This window comes from Passer domesticus, chromosome 4, assembly GCF_036417665.1.
Source record: "Passer domesticus isolate bPasDom1 chromosome 4, bPasDom1.hap1, whole genome shotgun sequence".
In the NCBI taxonomy this organism is placed as follows: Eukaryota; Metazoa; Chordata; class Aves; order Passeriformes; family Passeridae; genus Passer; species Passer domesticus.
Genome location: NC_087477.1, coordinates 13,201,529 through 13,219,674, shown reverse-complemented (window position 1 = coordinate 13,219,674; position 18,146 = coordinate 13,201,529). Strand labels below are relative to the sequence as shown.

General features: G+C 41.7%; 1 protein-coding gene and 1 long non-coding RNA gene across 20 annotated transcripts in view; both read right to left on the bottom strand.

Annotated features, from left to right (window-relative positions):
* The window catches only part of CAMK2D (calcium/calmodulin dependent protein kinase II delta), a 121,492-nt gene that overhangs the window by 73,677 nt on the left and 29,669 nt on the right, over positions 1-18,146 (bottom strand). For all 18 annotated transcript variants that reach the window (XM_064416040.1, XM_064416039.1, XM_064416038.1 and 15 more), the window contains one exon: positions 130-189. In XM_064416040.1, the coding sequence (XP_064272110.1) occupies positions 130-189 (60 nt within the window). The remainder of the gene's footprint in view (positions 1-129; positions 190-18,146) is intronic.
* The window catches only part of LOC135298490 (uncharacterized), a 39,070-nt gene continuing 26,618 nt past the window's right edge, over positions 5,695-18,146 (bottom strand). Inside the window, exons 1-2 of one of the 2 annotated variants that reach the window (XR_010360505.1) lie at positions 6,890-6,951; positions 5,695-6,253 (exon numbers count right to left, since the gene is read on the bottom strand). This is a non-coding gene — a long non-coding RNA (uncharacterized LOC135298490). Of the gene's footprint in view, positions 6,254-6,889; positions 6,952-18,146 lie in introns of those variants that run through there. The other variant, XR_010360506.1, reaches the window with a different exon arrangement.

Genomic DNA, 18,146 nt, shown 5'->3' with positions numbered 1-18,146 from the left:
ACCACATTATAAAGAGTCTTGCCAATATTTGCACTTGCCTTCTGAGCTGCTCTTTGTATTTGCTAATTTCCATTTCCCCTAAATTTTCTAAACTGATAAATACTGTACAAAGCAATGAAATGTTCCTACCGATATTAGGATGCTTCAGGAGGCGACAGATTCTAGCTTCTCTCTCCAGTTTCTGGTGATCTGCACCAAAAGAAAGCAAAACAGTTGTGTTAGTATGAATATTAACATAGTTTAGTGTATTTGCTTCAGAGAATCATCACATCGTCAACATCTCATGGGATCGTTAAAAAATATCTCATTTATTTATATCCACTAATATTTTCAACCAAACTGTCATATTGATTTTTTTTACCTTTGTGTAGAGCAGGAGGCTGGAGCTCTGGACTTGTACATCACTGGGCCCTAACAATCTTTTCTGGAGATAAAACACTACTGCTTGTGTCAAGCTCTGTTTTCTACAATAGACAACATCAATATTCTAAAATACCAACTTCAGAAAATAGAACTGCTTGAAATGTTAAGAATATGCTTCGAACCTTTAAAATATTAAGAAATGAACAAGGTTAGAAAAATCTGCTCTGGATGGCAACTCTGAAGAGTCAAAAATTTAGTATCAGATGTTAGAATGAAGAAGTTCAATCCTTACTGCGAAGTGTCTGGTTAGATATGTAGGTCAAAAGAACTGTAAAAACAGATTTAAAATACAACAGAGAAAGCAAACACCACCTTTAAAATACTTAACACTTCAAGTTTCTGACAGCACATTCTAAATCTGGAGGAAAGAACAAGAAGGAAAACTTGTTTAATTTTTCTGCAGTTTGTGCTTCCTAATATTTGCAGTCAACTCTAACAACAACTGAAGCAATTTTACATATGTTAACAGTTCAGATTATGTTCACATACTTTTAAGAACTGGAATAGTTCTTGAGCTAGTCACTACTTGTCAACTGACCCATCATACTTTCTGAGGCCTAGCAGCCTCAGAAAATTATTTCTCTTTGCATGAGAAAATTTGTCAGCTTAACCCTGTCTACCTTAACATTTACTAAAAAAACCCTATAAGTTCAATGTACTAAAAAGAACTATAAATCTGCAACATAAGCTTGAAGCTCTTTTTTTAAAGTTAAACTCTGCCACTGAGGTTTCCCATTAAGATTTCTGAATTTAGTTGCAGCAGGGCTGAAACATAAGCACAGACATCTACAGTTAACAGTACCTTCGTGTCCAGCAGCTCTGGCTGTAACTTAATCTTGGGCTGAGCACTTGGCACATTACCCAGAGCAAGCAGGGAGTTGATCTGCAAGGCAAACTGAACTAAGCTGGGGTGAGAACAAAGATGAAAATGTGAACGCTGCCTCAAAAGCAAAGAACGAATCCAGGAGCTATTGGACATTTTGCACAGGAGCTGTGTCTCTGGTGCACCAGCAGCTCTACTTTCAAAGGCTGCTCTGTACCACCTCCAGCTACATTTACAGATCAGCCAGCACAGCCAGAAACCTGGAAGGTGTCTGACAGTCTCTATGAAGTGCTAAAAACATCCTGTGTTGACTCTTCAGGAATAACACAACTATAATAAAGAACCTGATCTCCAACTGTAAATACAAAGCATAAACATTTGAAGTTTCTTTGCTAACAACTGCTATATCACAGCTTCTGAACTGACACTAGATGTGATTAATATAATTTATTGATTATAACTGTATTGATTAAAATCATGCCTGATATTGAAAAAATTACAGTAAAAACATATTAGAGATGCTGCTGGAGGCACTGCAATATATGAGCGTAGCACCTACATCATCATCATCACCACCATCATTGTTACTACCTGAATTATATATTTCCAGGTTTTTACTCCAAATTCAGCCAGGATATTGATGGACACCCACCAGGTGTTCTCTGCTGTCATGTAAACCAGAAAAATGAGCTCTCTGCATTTAACTCCTTCAGTGGTTTGTGTCACAGTAATTGCTGTCACACCTGCTGGGTGACTGCAGGTACCTCACAGCCTGCACACTGTGCTGAGGCAGCAGCAAGAGCATTAAATACTCCCTGAGCCAGGCATTAAAGTGGACATTAAGGTCCAGAAGATGACAGAGGCACTGCCAAAGAAATAAAGTATTCCTTAGTGTTGTCAGAGGAGTAAGTCTGCAGTGTCTAAGTGTTTGGGGGTGGGACCAAATGCAACTTTAACTTTGTGTGATATCCACGAAAATGACCCTCCTCTAAAATCTGCACATTTGTTCTATGAGTTTTAGGAAATCCTGTTCCTTCCTCTCTCCTCTGGGTTTATCTGCATGTACTTGCACTGCTGTGCCATCCGTAGCTATTTGTGTCACCCTGCCTCCTGCCAGGGCTCAAGTGCTGGGGAGCTAAAGGTGAATGTCAGAGGGCAGGGCACACCGAAATACTTCCAGCACTCAGCTCCCAAACATCTGAAGGGTAAGGTGTGCCACTGCAGAGTCCACTGGGAAACAAGGGGCCTGCCATACAGCCTGGGAAACTACCTAGGCACAAACTCCCCTAACTCTGAGAAAGTTTGGGATAGCATCTGGTGTCAAACATTTATGTTACAACAATATCACAGGAAAAGTTGTGGAAAAAATAAATGCAACAATAGGTCTCTTATTAAAGAAATCAAAGAGCTAATTCCTCTCAATTTTGACAACATATAATTCACCAGCTAAAACTGTGTTTACCTGCCAGGTAAACATGAAACAGGAAAAATTATTATCAGGAGCAGGAAGCCAAGCTTGAAAGCCACAGATAATAAAAAGGGAACACACAAGTACATTTATATACTTGTTTCCTTTCCACTATTTTAATGACCTAGACTCAATTACAAACAGGTCTCCTACATTGCTTAAGAAACTGTAAATAATTGAAAAATATAAGCTCAAAGCACAGCAAAGCAAATGCACAAATTCTAGATTACTTTATGAAAGCAAGTCTCCATTAGTGAACAATGGCCTCTACCACAGCAACAGCCTGTTGCCAAGATTGGAAAAAGATCAATGCTGTCAACCTCTGATACCATTGGAAAGAAAGCAGCAATGAGAATAATGTGGGTTTATGAATGGAAAAAACCTTGCAGCCACCTACAAGTAAGTTTAATCTGACATGGAGCCAAAAAAACCCACCAAGATTTAATGCACTGAACTGTGAAAATCTCAGCCTTGGCAATAACTAATGAAATCCTGTGAAACCTGAAACAGACAGAATATAGCTGTAAAACTGGGGGTACTCATAGACTGCACCAACTTAAAATCTTGAACTAGTCGTCATTCATATAAGGATGCTCTAATAGACCCAAAGCTAATATTATAATGTATGACACCTGCCTCAGAAAATTAGACTGCCTGCATTGAGTTTCTGGTAGGTAGGCAAATAAAATAACTAATTATTTCAGCAGTATCAATATTTGCTTTCTCACAAAAGCTTACACATGTAGACTCCACACTTTTCCTGGATTACATCAAAACATACCTAACAATATAATGATACAACATATCATTAAAGATGTATAATGTAGATATGTAATTATGTATTGTATGCCTTAGTATATGGAAACATATAATTAATATCTTCAGCATATCTCTCTTCTACTAAAGTACCACGAGTCTTCACCCAAAGTGCTGATGCTGCATGACCACCCAAACTGAGCTTAGCACCAGGGCAGAAACGTGCACCTCTCACCACCTATCAACACTGGTATCTAAAATGCAAACTTCTCCAAAGCAAAGGATGTTTCTAACAAGTATCTGTAGAAAGTTCTGTAGCTGCTTTTTGTTATTTTATTATTAGAGCTGGCAGTCCACAGAGAATAATATAAATGCATTTTCCCAGTGTCCCTTGCATTGTCTTGTCCATTTCTCACTTTCCCCCCAGGACTGACTGTATAGATTATTAGTCAGCATGAGGTGACGCATGTTTTGGCAAATGGCTTATCTTTTTGAGAAGGGTCTCTACAGCCTGCTTCCTACTCTGTGCAATCCAGTTCAACATGTGTATTTTCCATGTTTTTCTTCACACAGCTAAATTAAGAGAAAACAAGGAGCACTAACTTTGAAGGGGCTCTTCAGATGCCATTGCAGCCCCAGAGCACCTTGATGCTGTTACATTCTGCCGTGGAAATCAGAAAAGGACTGCAGAAATTCTGACAACAGAATACACAGGTTAACAGAGTAAAAACTTCCCCTCTCACTATCCTGATTTTGTCAACTTTGCTGACAACTGTCTAGAGCACAACAAAGCATCCACAGCCTCATGGAATGTAAATATTTGTAATTTAAGGCCATGCTGTCATAGGAATAGTGCTGTAAAAGACACTTGCTTTAACTGTATAAACCAGCAATGTGGTTTATACACAATCTAACTGCATCAAATACAGCTTCTAAACTCCCTTTGATGAGGAATTAAGGCTCTGGAAACAGCCCAGTTCTATTTCTTAGACCTGACCATTCCTGTAAGTTGAAGTCACTAGTGGGTGTCCTGGTTTCTGCTAGGATAATTCCCTTCCTAGAGGCAGGTACAGTGCTAAGTTCTGCATTTAGGATGAGAATCATGTTGATCCCACAGGGATGTTTCAGCTGCTTCTATAAGCAGTTTGCACTAAGGCAGCTTCTCACAGCACCCCAGAGGTTGGGGCTGAACTGCTGGAGAGCAGCTCTGCAGGACCGGGCGGACAACAGGGGGTCCAAGAGCCAGCAGTGCCTCGGGGGCCAAGGATGCCAGGGGTATCCCGGGCTGTGTGGGGAGGAGCGTGGCCAGCAGGATGAGAGGTGATCCCCCATTTGCTCTCCCCCTGTGGGGCCACATGCGCAGCACTGCCTCCAGGTCTGGCCTCCCCAGCTCAAGACAGACAAGGAAGGACAGGGGAAGGCACTGGAGCACCTCTCTCATAAAGAAAGGCTGAGAGAACTGGGCCTCTTTAGCCTGGGGAAGAAATGGCTGAGAGGGAACCTTACCAACACAGGTAAATTCCCTAAGAGTGGCTGTCAAGAGGATGAGGACAGACTTTTCCCAGTGGTGCCCAGTGATAGGACAAGGGGCAACAGGCACAAACTGGGACACAGGAAGTTCCATATGAATATGAGCAAAAACTTCTTTACTTTGAGGGTGACTGAGTACTGCAACAGGCTGCTCCGGGAGGCTGTGGAGTTTCCTTTTCTGGAAATACTCAACATTCACCTGGACATCATCCTGTGCAACCTGCTCCAGCTGAACCTACCTTTGCAGAGGACTGGACTAGAGGATTTCCAGAGGTCCTTTCCAACCCCAAACATTCTCTGATAAACTTGGGGGAAGCTGGCTGGGGGCTGCTGCTCAGGAACTGAGTAGACACCGGTCCATGAGCAGTTGCATCATGCATCACTTGTTTTGAATGTTTTAATTCTTTTGTCATCATCCTCCTCCTATTACTTATTATTATTCTCTCTTTTCTGTCTTAGTGAACTACCTTTAACTCAACCCACAAATCTTAATGCTATTTTTTCTGATTGTCTCCACAGTCCTCCTGCAGGGTGTAGAAGAGGGACAGAGTGAGGCCTTGCTGTATTTACCTGCTTCTTTGATCAAACCACGACAGAGGGGACCAACAGCATTACTAAGCCCCTGCCTGAGGTGCTTCTTATGAAAGGCAATTTACAGACCTTTAGCAGGTTGCAAGCATTCATTTTCAGCTGGTAAGATAAAACAAGAACCACATTTATTCAAGTAACAGTCCATGACACAGCTCTTTGAATTTTCTATTACTGAGTTCATGCTACAGCAGTGCTCACAGACAAACCTCAGTTACCTCCCCTGCTATTCTTAAAGAAGTAAATGCTAAGCAATACAGTCCTTCAATTCCCAGAAGCACTTTTTCAACATGAATGCCCCAGCACTCAGTACCTGCTCCTGGAGAGATATTTGAACAGAGTCGTTACTTATTCCACTCTTCCTAGTATTTATAGCTGGGAAAGTGGGACATGCTTAGAACAAACAATTGCAGACCCTGTGAGTGCTCATCTGAGCCACCCCTCCTAATGTTTCCCCAGCAGAATCATGCGCCAGGTGTTCCTTGCTATAAAGGCATCTTCTCCATGGATACCCCGCTCTGTAATGGGCAGGAGCACGCAGCAACAATAGCACAGCTTCTATTAGGCCACTGGTCAAAAGCATCAACAGAGCAGAAATCAGGGCACTGAGTATGCCTCCAGTTATTTCTGTGGCTGTGTTCCCAGACACACTTCTCTTCACCAAGCTGTTGAATGTCAAGGAAAAGAAAAAGATATTAATTCAAGATGCTTTGTAAAATAAAGAACAAACCCCACACCTGTAGAGCTTCAAATTCTGCCCCACAGCATTAAGAAAACAAAAGGCACATTTGTACTCAGCTGCAAAGGCCTCCAACAATAACAGCTCTCAGCTGACTGATGTTCCTGCAAGGCTTTCTTCCACTTCCCACCCGCTTTCTGTGTTAATATTTTACCCCTCACAGTGTGCAAGAAATTGATAAATGGACACAGAGACCTGATTCCCATCTACAAAGCACAGATTACAGAGGCAGAGACACTGCGAGTGTCTTTAGGGCACTTTATCAGACACTTTGTCCCTGATTTCTACGACACCTGCTATGATCAAAGGTGCAGAGCATTCTTGCATTTGTGCTGTTTCTAGCACTGCTACTAAAACTGACGAGAACCTGACTTCATGTGAACTGACAAAAGGAACGAAGACAACGAAGACAACATGTGACATTAACTGCAAAGCACTGAACCCACATGATTCTGTTTATTTCCATCATTTGTGTTTAATCATGCCCATAATGAACAGAGAGAAGAGATCAACAGAATGGAATGGATGCAAACGTTGCCATCTTATTGCAAAGGTTTTGTACCTTCTTGGCGATTTCCCGTGGGCAGCTCCTCACAGCACTGACTCCTTCCCAGCACAGCCAACAAACTCCATCTAATCTATCCACCAGCCAACCTACTCTTTTACAATACCCACCCCTAACTGGATCTAGCTGTGGCCTATTAAGGGCAGGCCTGTTCTTAATTATTGATAATTAGCACAGCTGTAACTCCTTAGGGGTAATATTACCTTCAGCACTATCTCTGTTTTCCTACATTCCACCCATCCACATGCAAACTGGACTTTACCCAGTTGTTGGGAACCTTCAAACAGTTCCCAAGAGCACACATTCACACGTTACTGAGCTCAAGATAAGAAATGCTATTTTTTCATCTTTTCATTCTCTCATTTGCCGTGGATTGGAACAGCCAGCTGGCAATTCACTCACTTCACTCTTCTGACTCAGAAAAACAAGAAAAATATTAGTGGAAGCCTAGAACTGGTGTTATATATACATATTAATTGTTGTTTTCTATATAAAGTACATACACAACTACATAGAGCAGTTTTATATCTATTATTTTATTATATAAACAGCACATGTACTGAAACAGAATGAAGTACTGTAAACTCTTCAGTGCCAAAGTAAACAGAAAGGTCCTAAGAGACAGAAGTGTGGGTGTGATCACCTGGTCACCACCATCTGTTTGCCACCAGTCTGCACCTGACACTTAACTCTGTGCAGCCTGTGTTCCATCTTGTCCCTATCACCTCTTTTCATCTGAGCCATCCAGAGCTGCGCCTTGCAGCACCTCCCTGCTGCCCCTTCATGCAAGGCTTGCATTTGCCATAACAGGAAAACCTGAATGCACTTTACATCCTCAATCTTCCCCTTGCTACCTCCTTCTGTCCCTTCAGCAGAGTGGTTTTGTTGTGACTCAAACTTGCCAGTTCCTAGAGCTGATGGTCAGCCAAGTCTTCTTCAGCCATTCCCCTTCCACTCCTACATAACTGCATGTCCTCCATTTTGCATGCTGGGAGCTCTTCCCTTATTTCACTGCCCTCCTTTCATTTTTGGCTCTCAACTTAAAGCTGCCTGCCCTCTACCTGTTTATATTCTGCTGATAAATATGTGAGTCCATTCAATATTCCTCATTTTTTCGAGCTTCTATTTTCTACTGAACTGTTTAAAGTTTTTTAGGTTTCTCAGTTCTCTTGGCTCATTTCCTGCAGAAAGTTGCAATTTTCAGGAAACAGTATTTGGAAAAAAGATGTTAGGAATCGAAAGTAAGTCAGGAAAATAAATCATGTAAGAGATGCCTGGAACTTGAGGTGTTGACTCATCAGTCTAATGAACACTAAAACATCTGTTTGCACTCAAACAGTTCACTGGAGAGGGATGGGCTGCAGGATATACTTGACTGCCTTGCTGACCTCCAGTCCTACAGAGCCCATCTTAAACACATTAAATCCATTAACAACACTGCAAACTCTGAGCAAACTTCTGTCTGACAACTAAAATTTTAAAGGCACCCTCAAATTTTCAATGGATGCAGCAAGACATGCAGGAGAAATACTCATTTTCCTTACAAATGTTATTAAAACAATATCATCCAATAACAAAAGAAGAAATGCAGCTTACTATAAAGTCAAACCACACTGTTAGCTACTACAATATGTAAGTAGCAGATGGTTAATTTGAAATAAAAGGTGAGCTTCTTTTATGCATTCATAAAATGCCAGATTATTTTAATATAAATGAGTTATTACTACATGCAAGACTGGTGTCAAGTCATGATTTGTGACAGCCACTTTGCTGGGACACACAGAAGTTAGTGATTTTGAAGCTGCTGCAAAGAACAAATTCAGAACTCTGACTTGAGGTTTTCACTTTGTCAACCCTTATTTTTAGAAATTCTACCAATGGTCACCATCTTTTTCCTTATAGACGTAATTTCTACGAGGTGTTGCATTAATTGTTTGTGAATTTTTTAAACAGAGGATGACCAGTGAGGACGTTCAGTTCGCTGACAGCTTATGGATGAGAGTGTTCCATATTTAATAGAAAGGGAAATTCCATTGTGCAGAAAAGGTCAACAACTTTTATTTCCAATATTTCCTGTAGTCACTGTTACTTTAAAACTGAACACTACACATGACTTATCCTACCAGAGACTAAGGACTTCTTTTATGCAAATACACTCAAAATCACTGACATTTATCTTAATAAAAGCTCATGGAATTTAACTCCCTAGGAGGAAACAACTGTAGAACTAGAATCAAGTCCAAATAGAACAAAAACAATGATTTGGCAGCTCCCATTATGACTCAGAGGAAATTTAAGCAGCACATCAAAGCCAAAGCTTTTCATAACAAGAAGAAACACTAAGAATACATAAGCACATGCCTCCAGGACTATTCCATCAAAAATAACAGTTGCCTGCACTAGTATTATAGGACTAAAGACACGATTGCATAAAAAAAATATCCTGATGCCTAAACCTCAGTCTTTAGGAAACAGTAGGTCACAGGTAAAGTCACTATTTCTACATGGCCCTTAAAAAGCTAAAACAACAGAAATAATAAACTCAAAAAGGAGTTCCATGTTAAGTTGTAACTTGATTGTCTTCCGTCCGTTAACTGGCTTTAAAACAAAGAAGTAGATTATGACTAACCCACTGTATTAATTTTTTTCTGCTAAGTTGCTAAGCCTTTACTCATAATAAAAACAAATCTCCTCCTCAAATATCATGTGCATGAATAGCATTTAACCATTTGAAGCTTTATATTACATCAATCTTTGATACCAGGACACTGGTGCCATGACCTCTAAGCTACATGTGTATGGTCTTTTGCAAGAGGATTGTCTTGATGTTATTTTTGGAATCATTTTCTTGCAGAGAAATAGAGTTGCAATTCACTTGGTTTGAAAAACAAATGATTAAAAAAAGAAATACTAGCCTTGCAAACACATACTTGTAAAAGATAGTCCCCAAAAGGAGTGTTTTGATTTAAAAACAAATCACAGAGGAGAGCCAATGTCCAAGTGGAAGTCAGTGACGAGAGGCATTGCTGAGGTCAAGCGTTGGAATTGGTGCTCTCGAACATCCTTGCCAGGGATGTGGACAATGGCATTGAGTGCACCCTGTGACAGAGCCCTGTGCTGGGTTGGACACGCTGGACAGAAGGGATGGCACCTAGAGGGGCCTCGGCCCTGGGGAGGTGGGCCTGTGGGAGCCTCAGGAAGGCTCAGGGCCGAATGCTTGTTGAACATGACCTGGAGATGTGCACATGGAGCCCAGAAATCCAACCACATCCTGCATCCAAAGAAGTGTGGCAGCAGGGCAAGGGAGGCAGCTCTTCCCCTTTACTCCACTCTCAGGGGATCCCACCTGCAGTGCTGCGTCCAGGCCTGGGGTCCCAAAATAAGACAAGGCCATGTTGGAGTGAGTTGAGGAGGCCATGAAGATGCTCACAGGGATGGGGCACCTCTGCTGTGGAGCCTGACTGGGAGAGCTCGGGGTGTTCAGCCTGGAGAAGAGGCTTCAGGAAGACCTGAGAGCCCCTTCCCATGCCTGAAGGGTCACAGGAGAGCTGGAGAGGATCTTGGGACAAGAGCCTTGAGTGACAGGGCAAGGGGGAAAGGCTTCAAACCACCAAAAGGTAAGACTAGCTCCAAGGATGAAATTCCTCCCTGTGAGGGTGGGTAGGCCCTGGCACAGGGTGCCCAGAGAAGCTGTGGCTGCTTTGTCCCTGCAAGCATTCCAGGCCACGTTGGATGGGGTTTGGAGCAACCTGGGATTGTGGAAGGTGTCCGTAGCAGGGGGTGGAATAAGAAGATTTTCAAGGCCCCTTCCAACCCTAAACATTCTAGGATTCTATTAAATTCCTAATTTGTCTTATTTCAGTAAGACATGCCTAAATAGCTTGTCTGACTCAATAGCTCCACTTGTTCTACAGACAGTGAATAAAGATGCTCCCAGGCAAGGAAGTCTGAGGGGTTTTTTCCTTGTTTTAATTAAGGCGAGGAGAAAATAAACAGGATTTTTATAACCAGCCACAAATAAAAGTTCAAGCAAGCATTAACAGGTAGTTAAACTTCAGCTTTTGACAAATTTGGGAGATTTACTGGATAAACAAACTCTCTCCCTTAAATGAGTGTTTGCCTTAGATTCTGCACTGTGTGCCATATGTTATGCCTAGAAGGTATAGAATATAATCAGCGTACGTAAGACAATCAAAAGGATATATAAAATAACCAAAGGAAGTGTAAGTATACAGAATTCCTGCAGAAGATGAAGCCATGATCTAGTGCTGCAGGCAGGAAGCCCCAGGAGGAAAGCCATCCTCCTTAATGGACAGCGGTTGCACAAAACCTGCCTAAAGGGATTTAAGCTTTTTCCCACTATTAAGGGAATTAACACTTGTTTATTTGCACGTGTAGTGTTAGTTCCCAAGCTGCTGGCCTTTTCCCAAGCCACTGAGCTTCTTGGGAAACAGTAGGAAACTGGGTTATCTCTCTGTTGGCAAAACAAACAGGGAAAGCAAATCATTCTGTGCCTCAGGAAAATAAAAGAACCACCCAATAACCCCACTATGTAAAAGAACAGCCAACACATTCCAGTTTCTCACGGTGTCAGGTTCATCCCCACTACTACTTAAAGAGTCTTTAAGATGGGATCAATCTTTTAAAACCACACACTCTCAGGGATATAACCAACCCAGCCAACAGCCCATTACAGATAATGAATGTTTATCCCTCGTTTCTGTAAAAAAAGAACTCGGGGAAGATGTTTTAATATTCCAGAGACTCCAAATTCTGGCACAGTGACAAATACTAGCTGTCTAAGAGGGAAATACTGGAGTATCATTGATATTAGCATTGCACAGTATTTTACTGATGTTATAAAAGAAAACAAGAAAGTAATCAATATTAATTGGGGAATCATCGAATCTGATTAGCCTGATGATTTAGAGAAAATAAGTATATAAGAACATATTTACAGCAACATCATTTTTTTTAAGTACCCACTCTGTCACTTTCAGTCAGGAATTTTATTCTTCTGATTAGAGATTGTACGGTTGAGGTTTTCTATTGCCAAACCCCAATCACTGATGCAAGTATGGCTTTAAAAAAAATCACAGCATGGGGCACAGGCAAAATACAGCAGACACCCATGACAACCCATCCCCCCTCCAAGAAAAGAAGGAGCCCAAACCAACCACAACTAAACCACGAGAAATAAATGTAATTGAGAGTGAGAGGAAAGATTTTCAATTTACTCAGCAGAAAATCTCTCAACCAGATAGAGGTTACATAAAAACAAAAAATTAAAAATAATGTTCTGTTCAATCCCTCTTCCCTCTAAGTATAAGCCTTCGGTACTGTCATCTTTTTTCCTGGAATCTGCTGAATAGCAAAAAAAAGTTATTTAATGGAAATACTTTAATGGTACCATTATTATTAAACTGCCACATTCAATGTGGTTTCCCTGGTACAGCTCAACGTTCTACTTACCATATAGAATAACTGAAACTATTGTAGAAACTGTTATAGATAAACCCCCAACCTTTCTCTTTTAGAACTGAGAAGGAACTGGAGGAGAGAAATAACCCAGCCCCCAGTTGTGTTATTTAATTAAAACTGCCACCTCTAATTGAATTACTGGCAAAGCACTGGGGAAATAGTTCCCACTGCTACACCAAATTCATAAAACAGAAGTTCATTACTTATATGCTGTATTTGCCCACAGTCCTTTCAGCTAATTCCAAGAGCTCACAGCCAGTATGGAATAGCTCTCGGAGATGTAAAGGCTTTGTAGTTTCAGCACAGAAAAAGGACCACAGCACCTCCTCTTCTACAGCATTCAGGAACTGACACAGAAAGCACTGATAAAAAGCAGCAGCTCTCAGCTTCTTTCCAGTACAGCTCACCAGTTTCTCATGAGAGCGACTGAGCTCCGGCCCCTGCTGCCCAGCGAGGTAGGCTGTGCAGTGTCCATGCTTGGAGCCATGTGGACATGCCCTGGGCATCCTGCTAGAGCAGCCAGCCTCCAGAGGTGCCTTCCAGCCTCAGCCAGGAGTGACTCTGGGAGCCACCAGCCTGAAGGAATCCCCGGTGCTGGACATCCCGCACCAGCCCACTGCCACGGACACTCGGACTCTGTGTCTTCACGCACAAGTGTTTCAAATGATTGGCACAGTCCTCATTGCTTGAGCAAACAGTTGTAGGCATTTTCCAGAGAGGGTTCCAAAGTCTGGACTGGTGCTAAACCAAGCCCTCCAATAGCCTCTTCAAAGCAGGATTACCTGTTTCATGCCCCCACAGGATCTCCTAAGAGCACACACTCGCCTAAAGCCCTCACCTCCTGGTACATCAAGACTGCACTTGTGCAACCGAGTAGACGCTTCCCATGCTAAGAACTCAAAGGAGTCTGCTGCTTAGGTAATGGTTATTTTATTCACAGCACTCTGACTAATCTGCCATGGACTTGTCACTCTGAGCTACCCCACTTAACCCAATTAAATTATCCAAATTAACTGTATCCACTCCACCCCTTTGCACACCAGACCAGTTTGTGATTGCTCAGGTGAAAGGAAGTGAAGGGAAGCCATCTGGTTAGCTTGAAGAGGGCGTCCATCATGACAGACACTTGCTGGCAAGAGCACCAGGATCAGGCTGCTAGCAGAAATGCCCTGAATTCCCCAGACTAGGCGTGGAGACGTTGTTTGCTGGCACCTAGTCCTACACTGCCTGAACCAAGCACGCAATGATACCTATCACAAAGACAGCTGAGCAGATTTTTCTCAGGAATCTGCCCCCTTTTTGCTCCTCAGGCAACGCCACTCCTGCACAATGACTATGACAATGCTCCTTGCACTATGCTGAACGGAGTGACACTGCCAAGGAAAACATGGCTCGGAAGTGCCCAACTTTCACATTCCTCCAGCCTGACTCATGAGCTGTACTCCTGATGAGCTGTGTGCATGTTATTGTGCACCATGTATGAACACAGGCACCTCCAGCCTTCACCCAGGCAGCTCCCACACGTGTGACACTGCCAATCAAGGCCCTGCAAGATGAGCACAACCTCACACAGCACCCACCACGTCTCAAAGGTACCACAGAGAGCACCAAAATCTTGGTTATCACTGCAAACACCAGCAGCACAATTACCTCTGTCACAAAGCTCACTTACCCGCTCATTCCTGAGTTTAACACTTGTCAAAAGTTAGGATTTTTTTCAATTAGGAATTTACAGGAGCTCTTACTCAGAGAAGAGCTAATAGTTACCTCCATAAACAAAGCCAGAAACTCACACCCTTCCTTGGCAGAGGGCCAGGCACTGTAGTCATTACTCTGGGAGAACTCTCACTGATGGAACTGCTCCACAGCACGCACATTGTGACTCATGCTGCAAAAACTTGGCTCCTGGAGTTGTTTCCCATCTAATTAAAATTCACTCAAACATCTCACAATCCAGCTTTTACCATAACAGTATCAGTATCTGTGTCTGCAGCCAAAGGACTATTCAGCACCACAAACTGGCTGTAGAGGTAGCAAATACACCTAACCTGAAAGAGATACTGAAAATTATCTATTTTGTTGCCTCTCTCCTCAAAGGCCCCAGTCACAGGCAGCCAGAAATTAAGATGCTGCCTGATTGGATTTTTCTTTTAAGAATCCATGGAAGCAGCAGTGCTACCATATAAAAGCAACACATATGAACAAAGTAACTGCTGCCATATATTTTAGGCTAGCCTAAAAGATTTATTGGACATGGCTTGCTTCAGTTTTTCCTCCCATGGGATTTGTATAAAGTCTTCTGTTGCCTTTTATTTTTAATTGGATGTTTTGAAGCCATGTTTAGCTCATTTATCTTTATTCGTTTTATTTCTAATGTAAGTCTCTGGAGAATTTCCTCTATTGCTACTTCTCTGTTTAAAAACAGCCCAAAGATACCAGTGAAGAGCTGGTGACCTGTGCAACCATCAGGCATACAAAAATAAGATACAATATTATATGAACATTTTTCTCTTGCCAAAGAGATCTCTTGGATTTGTCTCTTGATGTGATCTTGTGGATCAAGCTACAACCAAAGCCTTTGCCACGTGGCTGCTAAAAGGAAGTTACACTTGAAGTTTAAGCATGCACTAACCACAAAGAAATTATGAAAATAAAAGAAGAAAGTACTTATTATTATTGTCTTGGCCTTTGAAAAAAAAATCCAATCAACCGAAATACACAAAAAGTAAAACCAACATTCCTACTAAGAATAAAAAAACTAAACAAATACTTTTACTAACATTGTAATCAAAGTAGGAAAGACTTACAAGAAGAAAAATCTCCACCTTTAAACCTCAATTTTACTACACTGGCACTGCTATTCTTTAGATGTTTAAAAATACAGAGGCAGAAAATCAACTCTTCTGTTAGCAACAAGTCTGTCATCTGGAACATAGACTTTTCTCATCATTTATGATGTCCAAATGACACTTTTACTTTTATTCTAAACCATGGGCCATGGCTGTATCTCCTTCAAGGTTCTGAGCACACAGGCTCTCACTCCCAAGCCCTGGCGCTCCCAGTCAAGCTGGCCTCAACATCCCCAGTGTAGGCTGTAAGAGAAACTCTGCCAGCATGAGAAAATATTTAGGTATTGACACTGCTAATGAAAACATTAAGACTTCACCTTTGCAAGGGCCACGGAACAACAACAAAAATGCCTCTGTCAGGCTTTCAGAGGCCAAGAGAATCACAGTCCAGAGAGAGTAAAAGCACAAAGCCCACTGAAAAGACAACTAAAATTTACTGTACAGCTTCACAGCAAATGAGGTTTACGTATGCAGAAGTCAAGCTTCAGTCTGTGGGGTTTCAGTGTGAAACCAGGAAGCTCCCCTGTACAGTCATCACAAAACACTTTACTGTACAAGCTATTTGTGCCAACTGCTTTGCCTTCTGCTCCTGTGTGAACAGCCTGATGTCCTATACCAGGAAGGAGTCACAATCAACTGAATTTATAACTTCTTTACAAATAAAGTTCAGGAAAACATCTGTCTGAAAGACATCAGATTCCAGGTTCTCAAGATAAAATGTAGAAATATTAACATATTAACAGCAGTGAGCTAGATAGCCAAAAGGAAAACTAGACAGGTTTCAGACACAAGATTTGCATTTTCCTCTTAATTCTCAAGCTGAAACAGATTTACAATTACGTATCTCATTCCTAGAAATTCCTTTTCCAGCTACAGGCTTTGGGTCTCCATGTTCACATTTGTGCACATTTTTAGAAATGCCTGCTCTACATTTGTAAACAATCCTGCATACAAGTTAAGAAGAAAAAAAAAGTCGCCATTGAAAGTGCTTTAGTGCATCCCGTGGATACAGGTATGAAGCAGCTGGAGATGTGGAATTTGCAAATATGAAATGGCTGAGCAAGGGTGAAGTACCAACTTGAATGTCAGAAGCAAAAATGGTAAAAGCAAACCACAGATGTGTCAAAAGCACAGGGAATATGAACAGATCTGAAAAGTACTTGACTGCAGTGCTGAGGCAGCACCCACTGAACAGCTTCCACTTGATCTGTGCACCTCAGGCTGGAGCAGCCTTAAAAGGCAGGGATTTCCAGGTACTGCAGACTCTGCACCCACTGAAACTGATTTTTCACCGTGTCAGCTGAAATACACCAAGTGCCTGCAGTGAGACACCCTCCAGGATCTAGCACCAGTCTGACAACTTGCTACTAAAGCCATCCCACAACTTAAGAGTTCACTGATAGCAAATGTCACAAATCCAGTTAGTTGGAATACAGAACAACCTAAGTTTGTTTTGACCATCTGGTACAGCAAGTTTTCCAGCTCTCGTAAAATTGGCTCTCCTCCTGTCCCAGCTAAAGGTGCTGAACTCCATTCAGGAGCCAGGCTTCAGTGCTAACTTGATGTATGTTTAAATACCCCCACTCTCACCTGCTTTCACAGCATAGTAAATACACATAATAACACACAATCCTACCTGAGGAAAGGTCTGGCCATTAGGAAATCAAACAAGCAAGACCTTACTCTCGGGGAAATGAACCTATAAAAACTCAAGCAAAAACTTAAGATTAGAAGGAACAGTTGCAAAGTTAAAGCATAAACTACTAAGACCACACTAAGTGGGTCTTTAAAAAAGACATTAATTCACTTTGCATTTTTAGCAACGCTGACATAAATGTAGTTTTGGTAGTACTGTGTCATTTCTTCCCTACGTTTTCATTGTTCTACAATAAAATAAATGCCTTTCCCATGCTTTTTCCATGTATTTTAAATGAGACCACACCACTCTTAACACTGGAGTTCCCATACTTAAAGCATCTGACTGCAGTACTCAGGAATGTGTCAATTCTGCAACAAAATAAGATTTCCCAACTCCAGTGATTTACCAGCCTGAATTCTAAAGCTGAGCTCTTGCAAAGTGTTATTTTACAGCTTCAGGTGTAAGGAAGAAGTGTTTTAAGAAGCTGCCACTCACCATGTGCAGTCTTGGCAACCCGTTTAGGATTTAAGAGACGTTTATTTTTATCAACTCAGTATCTTCAATAGATTATGAAAATTAGCAGCTTGGAGCGAGTAACAAACTTCTTCAATGTGTAATCACTTTGTCAAAAAGCAAAACAAAAATGTGATAATGAGGCTTGTGTTTGCACTATATACCCAGGGGGACATTTTAATACACTGAAGGCTGAAATGGAATCACTGAAATACTTCAGCAGGACTTGTGAGGACTCACAGCTTGAAGAATGAAGCCAATGCCACTAAAAGAGAATCGAGGGAGATGGATGTCAGTCCTTGCTGAGCTGGGAACAGTGCTGCCTTTGAGCAGCCAGGCAGAGACCAGTGCCAGCCATGGCCAGGGAGGCAAAGCACCCGTGACACTGCAACCTCCTTTCCAAAGTGACTGAACCACCACACCTTCTTGGCTTGACCATTTTACTCCAGAACACAGTATTTTAGGCTGTTTAGATACTTTGCAAGCCATCTTTGAAACTTAACACCCACTACATCTCAGAGAAATTCAATGTTTAATGCCAGAAATGAGGCATTCAAGCCAGTAATTACCTGTGTTGAGTATAACCAGGATAGCATTCCATTGGCAGCATACTAACACAGATGAGGCACATTTTAGAACTTCGATCCTGCTTCTGGAACAGCTTTTTTTTAAAAAATGGGACAAAATAACTTGCATTCCCTTATATCCACATGGACTTTACTACAAAATTAACATTTTTTTTGAGAAGCGATCTTGTCCTAGAACTCAAAAA